General features: G+C 41.1%; 1 protein-coding gene across 7 annotated transcripts in view; it reads right to left on the bottom strand.

Moving 5' to 3' along the window:
- ESR1 (estrogen receptor 1) overlaps positions 1-3,863 on the bottom strand; it is a 241,716-nt gene extending 237,853 nt beyond the window's left edge. For 5 of the 7 annotated variants that reach the window (XM_069488728.1, XM_069488725.1, XM_069488729.1 and 2 more), the window contains exon 1: positions 3,358-3,863. In XM_069488728.1, the coding sequence (XP_069344829.1) occupies positions 3,358-3,809 (452 nt within the window). In that variant the 5' untranslated portion in view covers positions 3,810-3,863. The remainder of the gene's footprint in view (positions 1-3,357) is intronic. The other 2 variants (XM_069488730.1, XM_069488731.1) reach the window with 2 other exon arrangements.
- Between the last annotated feature and the right edge of the window lie 16,449 nt (positions 3,864-20,312).

The following is a 20,312-nucleotide window of genomic DNA, read 5'->3' as shown; positions in this document are numbered from 1 at the left end:
AAAGAATTATAGGAAACTTGAAAATTAGCCACTTAAATCTCTCTTTGGAGATCAGCCTCTGTTCAAAATTGAGAAATAGTTTTAAATGATCACCAACGGACAAACTAATCATCCCGAATGTGCAGACAACCAGTATACAAATTACCAGGGCATTGACTTTGATGCAAAAAGTTTGCACATTTGTAGAGTTTTTTGGAGTGATATTTAGCTTTTAAGGATACTGAGTACTAAGTATGCAGCATTAAATACCTAATTTGAATTTTAAAAACCATGGTAGAGATAATTAAGTTTCATCTTTAGTTTTATTCAAAGTTGCTAAGTTGTTTGAACTTTGAAAAGGAACCCAGGTTAAGATGACTGCCAGTTTCCTTCATCATGAAATTTTAGGTAAGACACATCTTACAAAATCACAGCTTGGCTACCAGCAAATTTATTACCTGTTAACAATTTGTTGGGACATGTGACAATCTTTCTCACTTTATTATATGCCCAGAGCAATTGTATCTATTATATTTGTTCATACATAGGTGTGGCTGCATATTGTGGCCAAGGGAAGAAAGTAACTGTAGTATCTTAATGCTGAATGATGGGAACTTTTACATGGATTGTCTGAACATCCCAGCGGGACATTCAGGTGAACAATCCATATGACAGTCCCATTCTATATACGAAAAAGCTAAGAATCAGAAATAGTAAAACTTAGTCTAACTGACCTAAAGACACCAGCCGAATTTATAAGAGAAAAATAAAATAAAAGACATTCAAAATAGCTTTTTGGTTTGTGTAAATCAAATCACCAGCCACTAGTCTGAATTTTTTGTTTTCTACTTAACATATAACATTTAATGCTAGTAGTTTTCAAACTTTTTGACCTCAACCCACCATCAGAAATACATTTTACTTTACAATCAGCACACACAAGCAGGTATAAGTAAAACAAATTTTCAGGAAACAAAATTTGCGCTTACTAAATACCATGCACCCTTATTATTTTCTGTTATATTCTTTTCTGTTTTAGTCTTTTTAAAAAAATATTTTAGACTCACTAAACTGATTTCATGATCCTCTGGGTCATGACAAGTAGTTTGAAACCACTGCTTTCAGCTCCCAAACTTTTGATAATTACCTAAGAAAATTAAAGTTTCCTAAAAGAGTCTAGTCAATTCTTTCCTTTTTACCCAGAGTTAATCAAACAGAAAAACTGGGAGGGGAAAAATATTAAATAACATATTATCATACGAAGCACTTGCATAGACGCTTCTTTTCTTCCCTGGGTATTAAGAGGCAGAATTCTAATGAAAGAGGAAGGATGTTATACGAAATGAATCACACAGGAAAAATCACTCTAAAACTGAATTTCCACACAGGATCCCATTTCTGCAAGTTTTTTACTTTATTTTTACAAGTTCCTTGTCATTTTTTTAGTATGCTAAAAGTATTTCAATATTATTTAATGCAAAAAGTTTAAGATAGGGCATATCATAGTGATACTACTTGCCACTGGGATGATGAACAATTTTGAATCAAATGTAGTCCCCTCTTTAATTGACCAGGCTTCCTTGTAATTATTAGCAAGGCAGTAAATAATCCACCAAGGAGCAGTCTCATTAGTGCCCATTGAAATTCAGTGGCATTAATTTGCAATAAAAGAACTGAAAATTAAATGGGAAAGAAAATAGTTTCTGGAGTCTACCATAAGGTTATGGAATTCAAATCATACCAATGCCTTCCTTCACATCCAGGAGTTTAAAAAGTTGTTTGAATTATACTTAATCGCTTTATTTTGTTCTTCCATTTAAAAAAAAAAAAAGGGACAGAAGAAATACTTTTTCTTTTTCCATTTTAACTCTAAATTAAGACAAGTGAAATGAATTCGAAATTCGCCAAATTTTTAAAGTTTTATTCATTGTTTGTCTTTTAAGTAATAACTTAGTCTGTACCTGCTTAGCTATGAGATGCTCTAAATTCCTCTAAGAGGGCTGAAGAAGCACATTTGGATACCCCAAGAATCTGCCCTTCGGTACCCTCTGCAGCTAACCTGCACCTTAGTCCCGTTTCTTCTGCTAAAATTATCTCTGGATATAGAACACTGAAGAGAAAACAGTCCACAGTATGCAGGGCAGAAGGATCTGGGCAAGAGCAGGAGGCAAATCCCGACACCAGGTACAGTTGGGAAGTGCCTAACTCAGCACCCAGCCATGTGGGCGCCCTGAAGCCTACCAACCCAACCCAGGATATACCTGTCCTGCAGGTGTTCACCAGAAACGCCCACCTAAGCCCTCTGCAGGCCCATCAGGAAGAGGAAGGAGAAACTGTCAAAGGGAAAAGGGGAGAAAAGGGAGAAGAAGAAAGACAATTTCTATCGGAAAGAAATTAAAATGAGGACACAAAACATTGGCCACTTAAGCCACAAAGTGCTCTCCCACCTCCTGGGAGGTGCGAAACCCAGCTGACCTCGCACAACACTGCTAGGCCAGACATGGAACTAAGCAGGCAAGGGATTATTTCAAAGCACTCGTGCTTTGATATGGCATGTTTTAACCTCAGGAGACACCTATAAAATTTCTGCTGTCAGAAGTCACATGTCAGCAATGTGCTCCAGCACGAACTCAACCAGTTAACTCAGAAATCAGAAACTGGTTGAGACCCACTCAACTCCTGTATGGCTCTCCTCCGTGTGGCACTTCAATCCTAAAGCCCCTGAACGTGGGATGGGGAGGAGAGGGAAAGCGGGTGATAGGAATTGCTTCCCAAAATGTCATCATCACGCTAATAGCCTGCATATTTTCAACCTGAAATTCTAGATGAAGGGAAATTTTGCGAGCACATTAAAAACCAAAATTTTAATATAATAGTAAACAAAACCCTCCCGAGCTCCGCTAACTCCATCACCTCCAGCTTTAAATATAAACGAGACCTTTGCTAGTGACCCAAAGCGCCCCGTGTTTATTTGCTTTGAGGTGTTTTCCCCCTACAAATAACTGCTGCTTTGTACGGTTTTCCAACGTTTGTTTAGTTAGGAAGCACATGAGCTCTCGGATCTGCCTCTCGCACTGACGGTTGGGGGATGGAGAACATTTTTTTTAAGCTGCCAAGCGACTGAACTTAACTCTCTGAACGTGGGCTCCACAGATAGCCCCCGGGCTGGGCCGCGCGTCCGCCCCGGGTTCCCCGCGCGCACCCTCTGGTCGCGCGGCTCCAGCGGCCGGGCCGGCCGGGTGCCCAACCGCGAGGGCTGCGGCCTCCGGCGGGCTGCGGGCGGCGCGACCCCCGCGCTCGCTGGCCCGCTCGCTCCCTCCCGCCGGGCGCACGGCTGCCACCCCGACGTGGCGCGGCAGGCGGCGCGGGCGCGGGTACCTGAAGAACGCTGGAGGGCCGGCCTCCCGCACCGCGTAGCCGCTCGGCTCGTTCTCCAGGTAATAGGGCACCTGCTGGCCGTGGGGCTGCAGGAACGGCGAGAGCTGCGGCGGCGTTTGCAGCAGCACCAGCGGGCTCGGAGACACGCTGTTGAGCGGGGGGAAGCCCCCCAGGCCGTTGGCGCCGAACGGAGGCGCCTCGGACCCGGGGCCGTAGGCGAGGCCGGACTGGCCGTAGACTGGCGCGGAGGCGGCGGCCGTGGCGTTGAACTCGTACGCGGCGCCCTCGGGGTAGTTGTACACGGCTGGCTTGCTGCTGTCCACGTACACCTCGCCCAGGGGCCGCTCCAGGGGGATCTTGAGCTGCGGGCGGTTCAGGGGCTCCAGCTCGTTCCCTTGGATCTGGTGCAGCATGGCCATTCCGGACGCTTTGGTGTGGAGGGTCATAGTCATGGTCAGCGGCCGCGGGCAAGGCGCTCACCGTCTCCCCGCGTGGCAGAGGGCTCAGCAGCCGACGGGCCACCTGGAAAAAGAGCACAGCCCGCGGTTAGAGGCGGCGCAGCACATGTCCCGCCACGACGCGAGCTCTGGCCCCAGCCCTGCCCCAGGAGCCGGCCGGTCCGGTGGAGCCGGGCGGCCAGACCCGAACAAGTGCAGTCCGGGGCGAACGCGCTCGCCAACTCTTGGACTCCCGGGCCTCCAACTTTAAGTACTGGTGTCCCGAGCTCATATGCATTACAAAGGTGCTGGAAGCCCGCCAGGGACTGTTGCCTTGCTCTGACATTGGCTTAAACATCAGTCCAGGCACAACTCGTTTTTTGGAGCGATCCCAAAGAGCAGCTTCCCTGAACTTTACTTTACTTGTCGTGGCTGCTGGATGGAGGCTGAATTTCACTGCAGGAGGGCGGGGGCGCACAAGGATCTCCTAAAGGTGGCCCGGGGAAGACCGGGCTTAAAATAAACGCGCAAGACTAATCCAGGGACCAGCTTTCTCTAATGTGCTGCCTTATGTGACCTGTGCCAGACTCCAATCTATCTCTGTTTGTCTCTCTTTCTGTTTGATTCACTCTCCTTGTTGGCTAGAAATATGTAGTGTGTACATAAAATGACCCTGGGGAGGACTACTCTGTAACTGAGATACGGCAGATAGAATGGGGTGTTCGGTTGCGTATGCAGCCAACCACAGACAGCTATATTTAGCTGCTGCAGGGACTGATAGGAGGCATCTGAGGGTGAAGGGGGCGGAGATTTAAGGTGTACATATAGAAAGAGCTGCATTTTGCCATCAGGAGAATGCTGCGGGACCTCAGTGTCCTCATCTGCAAAATGCTCCCAAAGTGGACCCTTCCAGCCACAACCTTCTGAGGTTCTCCCAGTACGACTCGTGTGTTTATGTTGGACCATAGTACTGTACTTGCTCCCATTAGGAATTCTCATGTGAACGATGATTCAGAAAAACCTTCGGTTAGGGCGCACATGGGTGTTCATGCCTTCCACAGGTTATGCAACCAAAACTTCAGAAGCTGAATATGAAATGTAACCTTTTCATACAAAACATAACCTCAGGTCATTATCCAAAGCTTTGGCAATTATGTTACATTGCCTGTCTAACCAACAAATTTAAAAAAATGCATTTCTGCGTTTCTGTTCTTTAGTTCTACAACTGGACCTTCTCGGTTCACTTGGGCTAGGAATATGCAGAATAAAATATCTAGATGAAAGATAATAAGTTTTGAGCTGAAATTAAAAACTAAGCATACACACACACACACCTATTGAGACAAAAGATATGTTAAATATATCATGCATCCATAATCTTGGATAGTTTATACTTTTTAATAAACTTCCTTTGCTCTAGCCTAATAGACTCTGATACAGCCACTAATATTTTGCTTTAATTGCTATCCCAAACACCCAATAGAGTATCTGACAAAATATTCCTGGCATATATAAATGCCAATGTTGCTATTACTAATAGTTACAGTTTCAAATATTTTATAATGGTAGGTATACATTTTATCTAATTCTTACAAAAACAGAATATTTTGGACCTTACATAGACGTAGCTGATTTAATATGAAGCCAAAATTGAGTTTAGCATTAATAGCTGTAGATTGTAAGTAAAGAAAGGGTTAAAAACACATTAGGTGAATCTCAGATATTTCTCTTTATGGCCAGCAATCATTATTTTCCAAAGCAAATTTTTACAGATGATTTAGTATCTGTAAATCACACTTTCAATTTTCAAATGCCTTTCTGAAACACATGCAAAAGCACTTCATAGGGTTCTTAAAAAATCTGAACCTATCAAATTGTATACAGATGGCACAAAGACTCCTACAAGTCCTGAAAGAAAAAGAAGACACACGCATACCCCCATGGAGAACAGCAATCCTCATCTCCCTGCTAGGATACAGACACTGGCCAGAAAGGTAAGTTGCTTTTTCAAAATGCTAAAGCTACAGAGAGAGAAATCAAAACAATCCTACCCAGCTGGATCAAGAGCGTCTTTCCAGAAATGTTCCATGGGCTTGTAGAAGTCGAGGGCCGAGATAGTGAGAAGGAAGGAAGGAATGTGCTCGCATGTGCGAGTGGCTGGTGTGTGAGAGAGGCAGAAAGCGTGTGTGGATGTGTTTGTGTGTGGAATGGCAGGGATTCGGGAAGCAGCCAGTAGGCAGGGCACTTGGCAGCCCCTCCCGGCAGACACGGCAGCTGGGCTGCTGCACAGCGCTGGATGAATGGCAGTAGGGAGTGAGGGAGACTCTGCTGTCTGCTCGTGGAGAGCAGTGTGGCACAGCCAGAGAGAGCACTACGGGGGAAAAGAAACTCCAGCCCCTGTGCTCCTTCCTTTGGGAGCCTACAGAGTGCCCCATGCTTTCTGCTGCCATCCTAAGCAAGAGGAAAAACAGGCTTGCTGTAAATCATACTCTTACGGCTAAAATAGAATGCCAGTCAAAAGTGTATGGATATCAAGTTTACAAAATGTGACATGAGTGGTTTTTCCTCAAGAATATAATTTAACAATAAAAGCCTTCTGGGATACATGTGGATCAAATGCCTTGCTGGCCCCAGCCCCCAGTCTCTGAACAGACACACCATTGCCATGCCTCCGATTGCACCAGGAAACCAGACTTTGGAATAAATGTTTTGGCATTCTAGGGATGTGTTTCCAGCTGAAATGTAATACTCCTCCACCTCGTTAACCAAACCCACAAACCTTTCCACGAATAGCTCAGTTGACTGCTTTCTGTAAACATGTGAAAAAAAAATATTATTAAAAGCCTAGAGTATGAAGATAAGACAAAGGTGGGTACCTTTGTTTTACACTGATTTTAGGTTAACAGGTTGTACTGTCATTGATCACAGGGAGAGGGCTCTCATTTCCCAGTGGTGCCCACATGGATCCACCTGGTCCTTAACTTTGTCTCATGGTCCTGATGCACAATGATAACGTGCCCCTAGTGTGCCTGCGCCCAGGGTCCCAGGACACAGGACAGCTAGTGGAGCCTTTGTTGCCAGACATTAGTCACTGTCTTGGGTATTAAATGACTCTAATCACAATGCCAGGAGTGGCCAGTCTCTGGTCCTGGACATGATGCAGTTACCGAGAGATTTGTGAGTGGCTGTAGAAACTAGCACAAAGAAAGAAGTAGAAAGCTATAAAAATGTTAATGATGCCATAATGCAAATATATAATTTTAGACACTGAAGGACCCAAAATATTGCAGTACTGGAACACAGAAGAGTTCCCTCCATAATCAGCAATGACAATAAATATTGGATATAAAAAAAAATACTGAAAAGAAAGACTGTCACCCTTTATTGTTGACTGTGGTGAGTGGCTCCTCCTGTAGGTCAACAACAACCGCCCACATACTAGGCAGGTCCAAAGTAAAGCAAGAATATGCAAGGAGGGAGGAAAGGAAAGAAGAGAGAAAGGAGGAAGAAAAAGGAGGAAGGGAGAAAGGAAAGGGGAATCTGCAAATGTTCACCTTTAACATAAGAAGGATAAGAAGCTTAGCTATCTCCTTGTAGACTTTGATTATTCAGAGACTTACAAAGTTAGTCCAAGATATCTAGTAAAGGCAGTTTTTTTGACCACTTTCTCTCCAGCATTCTCTTTCAAACTCTTCTTGGTGAGATTCGTAACCCCAGGCCTGCCGATCGTGGGTAGTGCACTATGGTGATTTTCCTCTGCTGCCTCTGACAACAGCTTCACACGGGGACCCAGCTCCTCCTTCTTCTCTCCCTACACTCTCATGCTGGACGCCCACACCTTCAGCCGTGACCTGCTGACTCTCCCAGGTGAAGAAGGGTAAAGATTTCTCTAGCTCCACCGCCCTGCCAAGTTTATCTCCAAACCCACTTTTCCAACAGTCTCCTGGGCATCATGGCCTGTGCAACTATGAGTCATCATTCTCTCTCCCCCAAATGTGGTGTTCCTCCCAACTTCCCTCTGTCTGTAGCCACCATCACTGTCCCTCCAACTACCCAGATTAAAACCTCAGTCTTATTTGAGGGCTGACTTCGCTTGCCTTTTTCACCTGATCAAGAAGCAGTTCCTGAGCCTTCTAGCTTTGCAATCTCTCTCTTTCCCTTGCATTTCTGTTGCCCCTTTCAGCCCCTCATCATCTCACCTGTCCTAAGGGCCCCTAAGAACCTCTCTGCCTCTTCCCTCCTCCACATCATCCTAGACCCTGCTGCCTGTTTATTTTTTCTTGGTTTTCTGCTTCTCAGGATCCATCTTATCATGAACCAGCTCTGCCTTTAATCCAGATCATTGCTTCCCCAGGAGTTCAGGGCATCCTCTCTGCCCATAACTGTCCTTCCCAGTCCATTTCCTCCAACTGTAGCCTCTGCTTCAACCAAACAAAAACTTGATACTCCAAAAACTCAAAGCTTTTATGACTCAAAGCTTTTCTTTTTTTCTGCCAAGAACCCCCATTTTCCTGGCTTGTCAGGGGTAGGCGTAACTTTTTTTTTATAGGTCCAGCCCAAATGCCACCACATACATAAGCCCTTCTTTTATTCCTTATTCAAAGATAATCTCCTCTCCCCTGAATTCTCATGGTAGGACTTATCATTTATCACATTCTTCCTGAATTATTTATATATTTTTTATCTCCTCATCCTGCTCAGAAGCTCTGTGAGGGCAGGGTCTGGCTAGAGTTATTTGGGAATTCTGAGTGCTTTGCACTGTGCCTGGACATATTAGGTCACCAAATATTGGCTAATTTATTGATCCAGATACTTAAAAGGACAAAATAGTATTACATCTGCCTGGATAACCATCTATCTCTAAAAGTTAAATTTCCATGGGACATTCTACCACTTCCAAAAATGCTTTTGCTAGATTAGGCCATAAAGTGAAAATTCTAATTCGTGCAATCTCGAGACTTAAGCCTGCAATTCTTGGCAGCGTGATTCACAAGAGAGCTCTGAATTTTTAGTTCGTAAGCAGATAATACTATGACCAAACATAGCTTCATCTCTAGCTCCCTTAAAAGCTTTTTACATTACAAAAACATTATTCCTCTAACAGAAACATGAAAGAAAATAAACGTGGAAATGTCTGCATAATAGCTTATACTACTAAGAAATGGTTCCTTTGCTCTGAGACATGAAAGTTTAGCTATGTCCAAACTGATCATTAGACTGATAATAAATGCTCTCTTTGGGAGCTCATTTTTGAGCACTTATTTGATACCATCAATTTTCCTCAAAAGTGTAAGTTTCTGCTCATTTTAAAAATAATTTTGTCATTTGTTTTAACGTTTTTTGATTAGCTTCTAGACTTTTTTCACTCGGCCCTGAGTTTTTGGTTTTCAAGGCAAAACTCAAATATAGGGAGGTACACATATCTTAAGTTTATAGTTTGTTGAATTTGGATAGATGGATATGCCCATATAACAACCATCCCAATGAAAGTACAGGGTGTTTCCATCACCCCAGAAAGTTGTCTTCATTCCCCATTATAGTCAACACCAACCCCTATAAGCAACCATTGTACTGCTTTCTCTCACCATAGATTTATTCTGCCAGGGACCATGATCTGGACCAGGTGGTAAGACAAACCTATGGTATCTCTATTTGGACCATGGTCTCATACAAATTGGAACATATATACCACATTTCTTACCAATGGCACAACCAGTCAGGTGTTGGGCACACAGCTTTATGGGGAATCAGGGTAAAGAGCTGTCCTCTTCTCAGTCAGACCCCTCTCCCTGGGATATGGACCCTCAAGGCCACAGAATTATACTAACACTCTAGTCATGATCTTTTTAAGTATAACAGGCTTTTAACATTATCGAATCCTGCCTAATTCTGCAAGGGTACAAACTAGCAAGACACCAGCTAGAACCAATATGCTTAACATGTTTCTAAACAGCTTTTTCTTTCTCATTCCACTCCAAAGGAAACAAGACACAATTTGTAAACCAAGAATCAAGCCAAAGACCATGACTCTTACAAACCCTGTGAACTAAGATGCCATTTTCTGGCTTCCTACCCAGGACTTGATGAAAATAGTTTGAATTTTTGGTTGTCAACCAGAATGGCTACTCTTTATTAGGAATCAATGAATGATTTGGACTTAATTTGCCAGGTTAATACAATGTCATAACTTTCATCTCACGTTATCTCAGAAAATTTATTTTTAATAACATTTTAGGATCTTTTTGTATAATTTACCTGTATTGCATGTAATAGAAGACAATTTAGAAAGTACTTTCACTGTAAGTGCCATGAGTGGTATAAGAATTCCAATTATTCCAGTTATTATTACACTGTGTCTCTCTTCCTTCCTTTATCTGTTATTTACTTCAGGAATCTCATTGCCAGCTTAGGGCATGATTTCTCTGTGAAGAGCAATGTCCAGATTGTGCCTAAATTCACTTAGATTGAGATACTCTTATCTAATGTTAAGGAGGGCATTTACACACACACACACACACACATACTCACACACATACATAATCAAATAAGAACCATCCCAAATTTAGAGCCAGGCTTAGCCAATTTTTTTAAGGAGATGTGTGCATTTTGAGCCTTTTCAGGTCTTTCTTCCTATTTTGTTAGCACGGCTCCCTCCCACTCTCCCTAAGCACCTAGGACTCCCATGTGCTCCTCCCCACCAACCCCCTCGAGTACAATCACATTGTGTTGAGGGAGTGATGCCTTCAGAAATATGCCATTGAATGACTCGTTCATTCAATTCACTCAAGAAATATTGATTAGCCAAATTTGCCAGGACCATTTCTAAGTGTCGGGACCTGTTTTAGTCAGCTCAGGCTGCCATAACAAAACATCCTAGACTGGGTGGCTTAAATGACAGTGATTTATTTTTCTCACAGTGTGGGAGGTTGGGAGTGTGAGATCAGGTGGGAAGTGCCAGTATGGTCAGGTATGGTGAGGACCCTCTTCCTGACTTGCAGATGGCTGCCTTCTCAGTGTGTCCTCATATGGCAGTGGGGACAGGGTGGGGGTGGGGGAACAGAGAAAGAGAGGATGATCTCTTCCTCTTGTTGTAAGGCCACAGTCCTATCAGAGCAGGGCCCCACCCTTCTGACCTCAGTTAACCTTAATTACCTCCTCAGAAGCCTATCTCCAGATACAGTCACTCTGAGGGTTAGGGCTTTAACATGTGAATTGCAAGGAAGAGGACACAATTCAGTCAATGGTAGGCACCCCAAAATAAACAAAACAAAAATCTCTGTCCTCACAGAGCTTGCTTCTAGGGGTTCACATTTGGTCCTATTAATATTTTAATGGCCCCTCCTACTCAGATCATCTGAGAGCTCCTCTTCCTCCACCTGCCCTCAGGTGTTTGTGCTCCTCTTGATGAGCCCCTAGACCCTCTTCTCCCCTCTACACACCTTGCCCTGGATGATCACAACCACTGCCTGGGGTTTAAGCCTCATCTGCACAATGAAGACTTCAAAATAGAAATCTCCAATCAACATCTCTTTCCTGACTAGGATATCCACGTTTCCAGATACCTATTAGACATTTTTACTTGCATGTTTATCCATTCAAGAAATATTTATTGAACACCTACTATGTACTAGCAACTTGAAGCTCAATTTGTCCAAAATTAACCTCTTATCTTCTGCCCAGACCTACCCCTCCCTTCTGTTTCCTAACTTAGCAACTACTGTTGGCAGGTGTACAAGCCAAAAATATCCAGCCCGAAGCCTTGAGCTTTTTTCTCAATCTCTATATTTGATCTATTGTAGATTTTTATTTCTGCCTCCTTGATTTCTTTTGAGTCCCCATCCCTTTTCTCATCCTCATTATTATTTTCAGGACACCAACTCTTCCCCGAAGACCACTGCCTCCATCCTTTTGCTTTCACTATCCATTCACTGCACTGCAGGAAGAGTCACCTGTCTCAAGAGCAAAGGAACTTGAATTATTATCCTCATTTCTCAAGATTCCCCACCCTCCTCCACAGGTACTGTGCTCCTCCCATACTGCATTTCTTTCAAATTCCTCAAACCCTCTAGACTCTCTCTGGGTCTAAATAGTCACATATGCAATTACTCTACCTGAAATCCGCATCCTATCCCTATTCATCTGACTTACTCCGACTCATCCTTCAAGTCTCCCTTGAGACCTCACAGCCCCCAGGAAGTCTTCTCTGATTTCCTGTTGGGTGCCTCTTCTATGAATGCTCATATGTCCCTAAACATTCCCATTATAGCCTTTATCACACAGTTGGATTTTTTATTTACTTCTTTGCTTCCCCGCACTGGCCTGTAAATTCAAAAAGGGCACACAGGGACTGTGTTTTTCAAAGTCACAAATCCATTATCTGGTACAATGCCTGATGCCCAGTCAGCCCCCAACAAATAGTATTTGAACAATGAATGTTTAAACTCCTCCCAGACATCCTATTTTCATTGTTAATACACTTCCCCAATGACTTACCTCAAAAGGAGTAGCTATAGTAACTGGAGTTTAGAACCAAAACTTGGAGGAATTTGGAAGCAGATTCATATTTTCTAGAACAACTCACACTTCTTATCACATACTAGACTATTAGAACTGACGGATTTTTTTATAAGTTCTTGAGTTCAAACTCTTCATTGTACTTATAAAAAAAAAACACAGAGGCCCAGAAAGGCACAGGAAACTTGCCGAAAGGCATGCAGCGAAGGGAACTAGACTAGAATTTGGGTCTCCAAACTTAGGACGCATCATTCTTTCTCCCCTACTCGTAGTCACTCTGTAGACACTGCACTCTTTCTTCTTTTAGTGTGAGCCATACTCAGTGTAAATCAAATTAAGACAAAATCTTCGTGGCTCAATGAACTATTCTTAAAGTCTTAAAAATCCCTAAGTCTTTGGAAAACACAAGACTGCTTCCACATTCCAAAATCACTGGTAAAGAAATAAAGAGAAGATTTTGAGAGCAGAAGTTAAAAACATTGAAATAACTTGTGTTCAGAGATATGACTTGCCTTTTGAACATGAAGAAATGAGTAATTCACCTTCTATTCATTCCTCCTAAGAAGAAAATTCATTTAGGTCTTACTCTCATATCCATATAATTTGAATTGAGCTTAAGCTTTTTAGCTAAAGAAAAAACATAAATCCTCCCTGTATCTGTTAAATTGTACAAACTTAAAAATATAATACCTTTAACCGAAAACAAACCTACTTGTTTTACTTAGTATTTGATACATTTCAATTTCTAAGAGAATCTAATTTGAAAGACATTAAAATTCCTTCCCATTTTGCTATCATACTCATCAAGGAAACCACTTGAGGATCAAAAAGTGCTAGCCTTCCTAAAAATCAGCCTCTTAAAAGAATTGGAAAGATTATTGGGAATACCATAAACATTCAAAGATTCAGAAGAATTTAGTGATGAACTTTTGGTTGATTCTTGAATCAACACATTACTTTCAGTGATACTTGTACCATAAATCCAGAGAGGAAAAACTAATTCCACAAACTTTTATACCAAATGCTAATAAATGGCTAATTGTACAAATTGTGAGTCTGTTCCCTTTTCTTCACTGTGCCTTTCTTCTCAATCTCCTGTCCTTAATTCATACCTGCTTCTTCCTTATCATGCTGTCATCCAGCCTGTCTCTTCTCTGAGGTCTTTCCAGGCCAGTTCTAGTCAATCCCTATCTGACATGGGGCACCCCATTGAAACCCAGAATTTTAATCAAAACTCACAGTAGAAAAAAATACCTGGCCAACCAGTGTGCTCTCTCTTACATGTATGTCCTCAGCTCTCTCCACCTCCCTTTCCAACAGGCTCAGTCACTGACACCCCTTCCTCAACGCACCCTTCTCAGGCCTCATTTTTTGTTGTGGTGCCCAGAGTACAAGTGGTACAACTGTCCACCCCCTAACCCCCCTTCCTCTCAACATTCCAGTCTATTCAAGGTCTTAATTTCAGACTGCAGTTTATAGGAATATGTCTGATGGAGCTCATTTCCATTCCTATCTCACATGGAGGTATTTGAATTTTAGAAAAGGAAATCTTATTAAACAAAGGAAATCCGTACTTTTGTAGAACTGTGAAAAGACAAAAAGGGAAAACATAGGGCCTGGGAAGAGGTATCTTTATGCAAAGCATATCTTACTTGTTGCTTTCTCAAAAGGCTTGAACATTCAAAACGAGAATTGTCTGTATCAAATCATCCCTTGATTAGCTCCTAGACTTCCTGAGTAAGTTCTTCACATCTCAGTAAGGATGTGCCCCTCTTACCCTCACAGGGATCATCTTTGTTCATGTGTAGGCAATTAATAGTGTATAATAAACAAGCACAAGCAGTGCTTGCTGGTAGAGTTATGGCTTTCATAGAACACGTTCCACAGCAGTCAAATCAGAGGGAGTAATGATTGTCCCAAAGGAAAACTGAGGGTGAGAGTATTCCAAACATCAGGAATTTAATCGCTTGCTACTTGTAATGCTAGAGACAGAAAACATGAAAAGCAATAAGTCCTTTTCTAAGTGCTAGTCTAAAATACTCAAAAGTTTTAGTCTAACCGTCCCATTTCCACTGGCTTTTCTTTTATGCAAAATGTGACCTTTGATTCCTTCTGACATGATAATTTTGCTTTTTCAGAATGGGCATCAAAACAGCAACTAAACATAGTTCTTGCTCAATCAGTTTGGACATGCTTATTCTTGAAAATAATTGCTACATTCATTCAAATGAATGTTTCCCAATCAGCCTAAATTCACCCTTCACTGTATACGTAACAAACTCTCCCCGCTCTGCCCAGCAGATCCGCAGATTCTTCTAGGTAATCTAGCACTAACTAAGTGGTCAGTAACACTTGTGACCCCAGGGATATACTCTTCACTTTGTTTAAAGGAATTTCAGTAGAAAGTCTGAACCATGACCTCAGGAGTCCGAGCCTGCACTCTATTCAGACCTCACTCAGAATGGCTATGATAGCATTGTGTGTATTCTTGAGAGATTTGCTCCATATTGCCCCAATCTATATGTGGGGAGGAAGGAAATTGGAAAAGAGAACCAATTGCCTTAGCCTCTTTGGGAGCTGGACTGATGAGGAAGCTTATTTCTGTGCAGTCTGCACTACTGCAATATGAACATGACTGTCAATTTTGGAGACTTTTCTTTCAGCTTGGTTTGACAACAACCAAAATATCCTTTCTTGATTTGATTTCTTTACTGATATCTCTCTTCCAAAGCCTCACCAGAAGCATAAGGGAAATCCTGATGGCTGTTAATTGAGCATCTATCCCATGCTTTGCAGATGTCATTTAATTTTAAAATTTTATATCATTTACTCTTAAGTATATAATGCAGTCTGTGTTTTAAACTTCAAAAGAGATTTCCAAATCCATAGGGGGGAAATCTCCTCTTACCTCCACCTGAGACCCACCAACTTCATCTCTCTGGAGACAATCAAGGTCACCACTTTTTAAAAGTTTCCTTCCAGAGATATTTTATGCATACAAACAAACACACACATGCACGCACACACACTTCTACACCCATTTTTAAAAACCCAAATAGTAATAGGCACCCTGTTTTGAGCCATGATTTTTGTTTTCATGAACAATGTATCTTGGATATCTTTCTATTTCACCATATAAACATCTTCCTCATTTTTATGACTGCATAGTGTTCCACTTCATAGAGTAATCCTAATTTATTTTACCAGTTCCACATTAATGGCAATTAAGTGTGTTCCCAATCTTTTGAAATTATCAGCAATGCCACTATTAGTAAATATGTACATAAGTCAATTTGCATCTGAGTATCCGAGTAAATATGTGCAATGTTGACTTTGGTAGGTATTGCCAAATGCCCTCAAAGTGGCTGTACAATTTGAACTCCCACACCCTTACAAATATAGTGGATCTTTGACCTTTTCAACGGTTTTCAAAATAGCATATCTCTCCACATGGTTTTAATTAACACTTTTTTACTATGAGTGAGGCCACCCATCTTTTCAGATATTTTAGTTTGAACATTACCACCTAGAAGTTGTACAGCTTTGTACAAATTAAAGTCTTTACCATGAATCTATAAAGTGGGAACAATTCTCACCTCAAAGAGATGCTGCAAAGATTAAATGCAATGTTGTAGAAAACGCAAGTTCTTCTTGCTGGTTGGCACCATTATTTTTCTAGTAGTTAACAATCACTGGGCCCCAGAAACACAAGCTAATAATGAATTAAAGTTGATGAAAGTGTGACAAAGACCGTAGCTATGTGGCCCAAATGTTTTAGATGAAATACAGAGCTATTGTTGAACACTTGCTTACTGCCATTCCAAAATGACAGTTTGCTTGACACAACGTCATTGAAGTTGAGTTCAAATCAGGACTGTTTCCCTGGGGCTGAAAAAAATAACAATTCATAATGGTACCTTAGATGTGGAGAACATTAACACCAAAAGCAAGCTATATAAACTTAAAAAACAAAAACTCACTTATGAGTTCAGTGTGGTTTTGGAAATGAATTGTTGCAATGCCAGTTTTTACTGTTTAACAATGTTTTCAGACCCACTGCAAACCACCTTCTATTGCTCCCATTGAGACATTGTGCAGTACAAGTAAATATCCATCATCAGATTTTAAACCTTATTAAATAAGTAGTAGATTGTTGACAAAACTGTGACTGTCATGTATAGAAATGGACTGTAGCTCTCACAAAAATAAAGAAAATATTTGGGAGCAGACTGTCAAATATTAGGTAATAAGATGTTTTGATATACAGTTAAAATGCTTGAAACTCAAATGGCAAACGTGTCTACAGTCTAATTTAGAATCTCTTTATGTACAAAATTATCAGTAAAGTTGAAACCAGAAATCACCCAACTTTTCTTAACCATATCTTTTAATCTTTCTATGTGTATCATCAATAAATACAGACACTGGATTCTGGCAATCCATGTGGATTCCAATAAGAGGAAAACAATGATTGTGGCCTATTTTTAGTAGAGAGAAGAGGTTTTATATTTATGGCTAATTTTTCACTTTTGCAAAAGAAGCCAAATAGTTGTTTTCATATTAGGAGAAATCCCAATTGTGATGTATTTATAAGTTTTCTGACCCATAGCATAGACTTCAAAGGAGAGTTTACACTAAGACTCCTTTCCACATTTAGATCCACTCTATACCAAATTTTTAGAAATCAATGGAGAGAAAATTAAATAGCCTATTATTAAAGATAACAGCCTCCAAATATGTTTAAAAAATATGTTTTTCTATCACCAACACATGAATCTAAAATTAACAACTTAACCAAGTAGATTTGATTTCTCCTAGAGAAGTAGGTAGGTAACCTACTATTATTACAGGACTTGTCACTTTGAATTACACATATTGTTTTAGTGTTATGTTTTTTACTAGACTTTGAGATCCCTTTGGGCCCCTAGTACACTTGCCTGGTATATATTTGGTGTTCAATAAGTATACAGTCATGTGCAGCATAATGATGTTTCAGACCACATATATAATGGTGATCCTGTAAGATTACAATGCAGCTGAAAAATTCCCATCACTTAGTGATGTTGTAGCAGTTCTAATGCTGTAGTGCAACATATTACTCGTGTGTTTGTGGCGATGCTGGTGTAAACAAATCTGTGCTACTAGTTGTATAAAAGTCTAGCATGTACAATTATGTATGGTATATAATACTTGATAATAAATGACTATGTGGTTTATGTACTTACTATACTGTAGATTTTATCATTATTTTAGAGTGTACTCCTGTACTTATAAAAATGTTGATTGCAAAACAGCCTTAAGCAGAAGGCAGGTCCTTCAGGAATTATTCCAGAGGAGGGCATTGTTATCATAGGAGATGACAGCTCCATGCCTCTTATTGACCCTGAAAATCTTCCAGAGGGACAAGATGTGGAGGTGGAAGACAGTGATATTGATGATCCTGATCCTGGGTAGGCCCAGGCTAATGTGTGTGTTTGTGTCTCAGTGTTTAACAAGAAAGTTTTTTCAAAAAATTTAAATAGAAAAAAGCTTATAGAATAAGGATATAAAGAAAATATTTGTATACAATGTACAATGTGTTTGTGTTTTAAGCTAAGTATTATTACAAGAGTCAAAAAGATTTAAAACATTAAAGTTTTTAAAGAAAAAAGTCAGTAAGCTAAGGTTAATTTATTTTTGAATAAAAAATAAAAATATTTAAAAATAAATGTAGCGTAGCTAAGTGTACAGTGTGTATAAAGTCTGTAGTAGTACAAAGCAATTACTGAAACCGCAAGGGGGTTTCAGCTCAGGTCCAGTTATTTGGCACACAGAGATCCAATTATTGAGACAATGAGGATTTGCTAAGGAAGAAAGGAATTTTTTTTTTTTTTTAAAGACAAACATCTTATTGGGAGAACAGGAGAAGCTGCCCCAACTCTGTCTCCCCGACCACTGGAGATCATGGGCATTTTAAGGAGGGGCCACACTCACTGGGGCAGGTTGTGCTGTAACCCACAAGGGGCCACATGCACTGGGGACAGGGGTGAGGGATGGTGAGTCTTGGCACCAGGAAACTTGCTCAGGGGCCTTCAGCACTTATACTCCTTTGTCTTCCAGAAATTCCATTATTTCTGGGAAGCAATTCAGAAAGGTCATCAAGCCCCACTGGCCTGAAAATCTAAATACATGAGACAGAGAAGATTATAGAAAACATATAGTGGTCACTGAAATTGGTACAGTAAAAGGTATAGAGCCAGTTACACAGTGATGCCCCAGGCCTTCACAGTCACTCACCACTCACTCACCTAGAGCAACGTCCAGTCCTGCAAGCTCTTTTCATGGTAAGTGCCCTATCCAGGTCTACCATTTTTGGTATTTTAGACCATATTCTTAGTTACTGTCCCTGTAAGATTATAATGCCATATTTTTACTGTACCTTTTCTATGTATCTAGATATGTTTGGATGAACAAATACTCACAATTATGTTACAATTGCCCACAGTACTCAGTACAATGAGATGCAACACAGGTTTGCAGCCTAGGTGTGTAGTAGGCTACACCATCTGGGTTTGTGTAAATTCACTCTGTCACATTCACATAGTGACAAAATTGCCAAATGACACATTTCTCAGAATGTTAAGCAACATAAGACTGCATTGGATGAGAATGAATGAATAAAATTACTTGAATCTATTATCTAGCTTCATATAGATAAAATGTTCTCTTTGACATTTTACCTGTTGTTTGGGATCACATAGCATTTATCAGGTGTTTATTACTATCTGAAATGTAAAACAATATCCATTCCTCAAGACTTATAGGACAAGAAGACAGTTTGTCATCAGCAAATGTCCTGAAAGCCCCGTGCCTCCGTAAGTTCCAGCCCTGCCATGCCCTATGGGCTCACCACGGACTCTTGTGGTGGTTGCAATGGATCTCCTTTGAGACTGTTGAATCAGCTCAGCCCACACAGCATGGACTTCTCCTCTTAATGACCTTGAGAAACTCTGGAACTATGTGGCCCAGTAACCATAGATCCACCACGCAGCCAATAAAGTCAAGAGGTATGAATAGAATGGACCCGGGGCCCCCTGAAACCTCAGGTGCCACAGCAGGACAGCTGGTTTTGAGGTGCTCTCTCTGTTCATGACCAGATGCAACAGTTCTACTCCATCACCATAAACTCTTCCTGATCATTAATAGCATTTCCTGCTTATGCCGGTACTTTTAGGAAAACTCATGATATCCAACATTATGTCATCTTTTTTCGCATCCAGAAATTTCATTCTAAGACTAATTTGCCAAATAAAATTATAAACTAGGTGCAAACTAAGTTCAGGGATCAATTTGGGATTACACAATGAAGATCCATGGGCTGGTAGAAAGATTGGCCTCATTGGTTTAGTCTTTTTATTAACTGAATTATTATTATTATTAACTGAATCAGTAACTGAATGATTTGATGGTCAATAGGTTAAAAAAGCTGAACCATGTTTATTTGGGCAAATGTATGTGGATATATAAACAGAATGTTAAAATGGAACTATTTCATCTCAGTATTGGGCTGAGATCCACAAATATTAAATGGCACATTCCAAAGTGAAGTCTAAGGCCACCATACAGGATTTAAAAAAAAAAAAAAAAAAGTGAGTGAGGTTTCATTCTTCTCTCACACACATGAAAGATACAAAAGAGTCAAGAATTGGGAAATAAGAGGATTTGTGGAGAAGTTGTTTGACATGAGTCCCCCTCACCCTCAGGTGGGAGAGGTGGGACATGCCCGCCCTCATCTGAAGCCCAGGGAAAGCGGCTTCACCGAAATCCCTAGAAGACTTGGTAAGTGTCTGCTAAGAATTGGCGGACACAGGGACATCTGGTCTGGCGCTCCTGGAAATCTTAAGAACAAGAGACGTCTGGCCCACTACTCAGATGGCAAACAAGAAAAGGTATCTGTGTTGGGATTGGCTGTGTGCCCAAAGTTTGTGGGGACAAAGGGTGAAGCTGATGTGGGCCATGTGCAAG

Source organism: Eulemur rufifrons, chromosome 15 (genome assembly GCF_041146395.1).
Source record: "Eulemur rufifrons isolate Redbay chromosome 15, OSU_ERuf_1, whole genome shotgun sequence".
NCBI classification, from domain to species: domain Eukaryota; kingdom Metazoa; phylum Chordata; class Mammalia; order Primates; family Lemuridae; genus Eulemur; species Eulemur rufifrons.
Note: the sequence above shows the minus strand (reverse complement) of the source record. Positions and strands in the feature narration are given on the sequence as shown.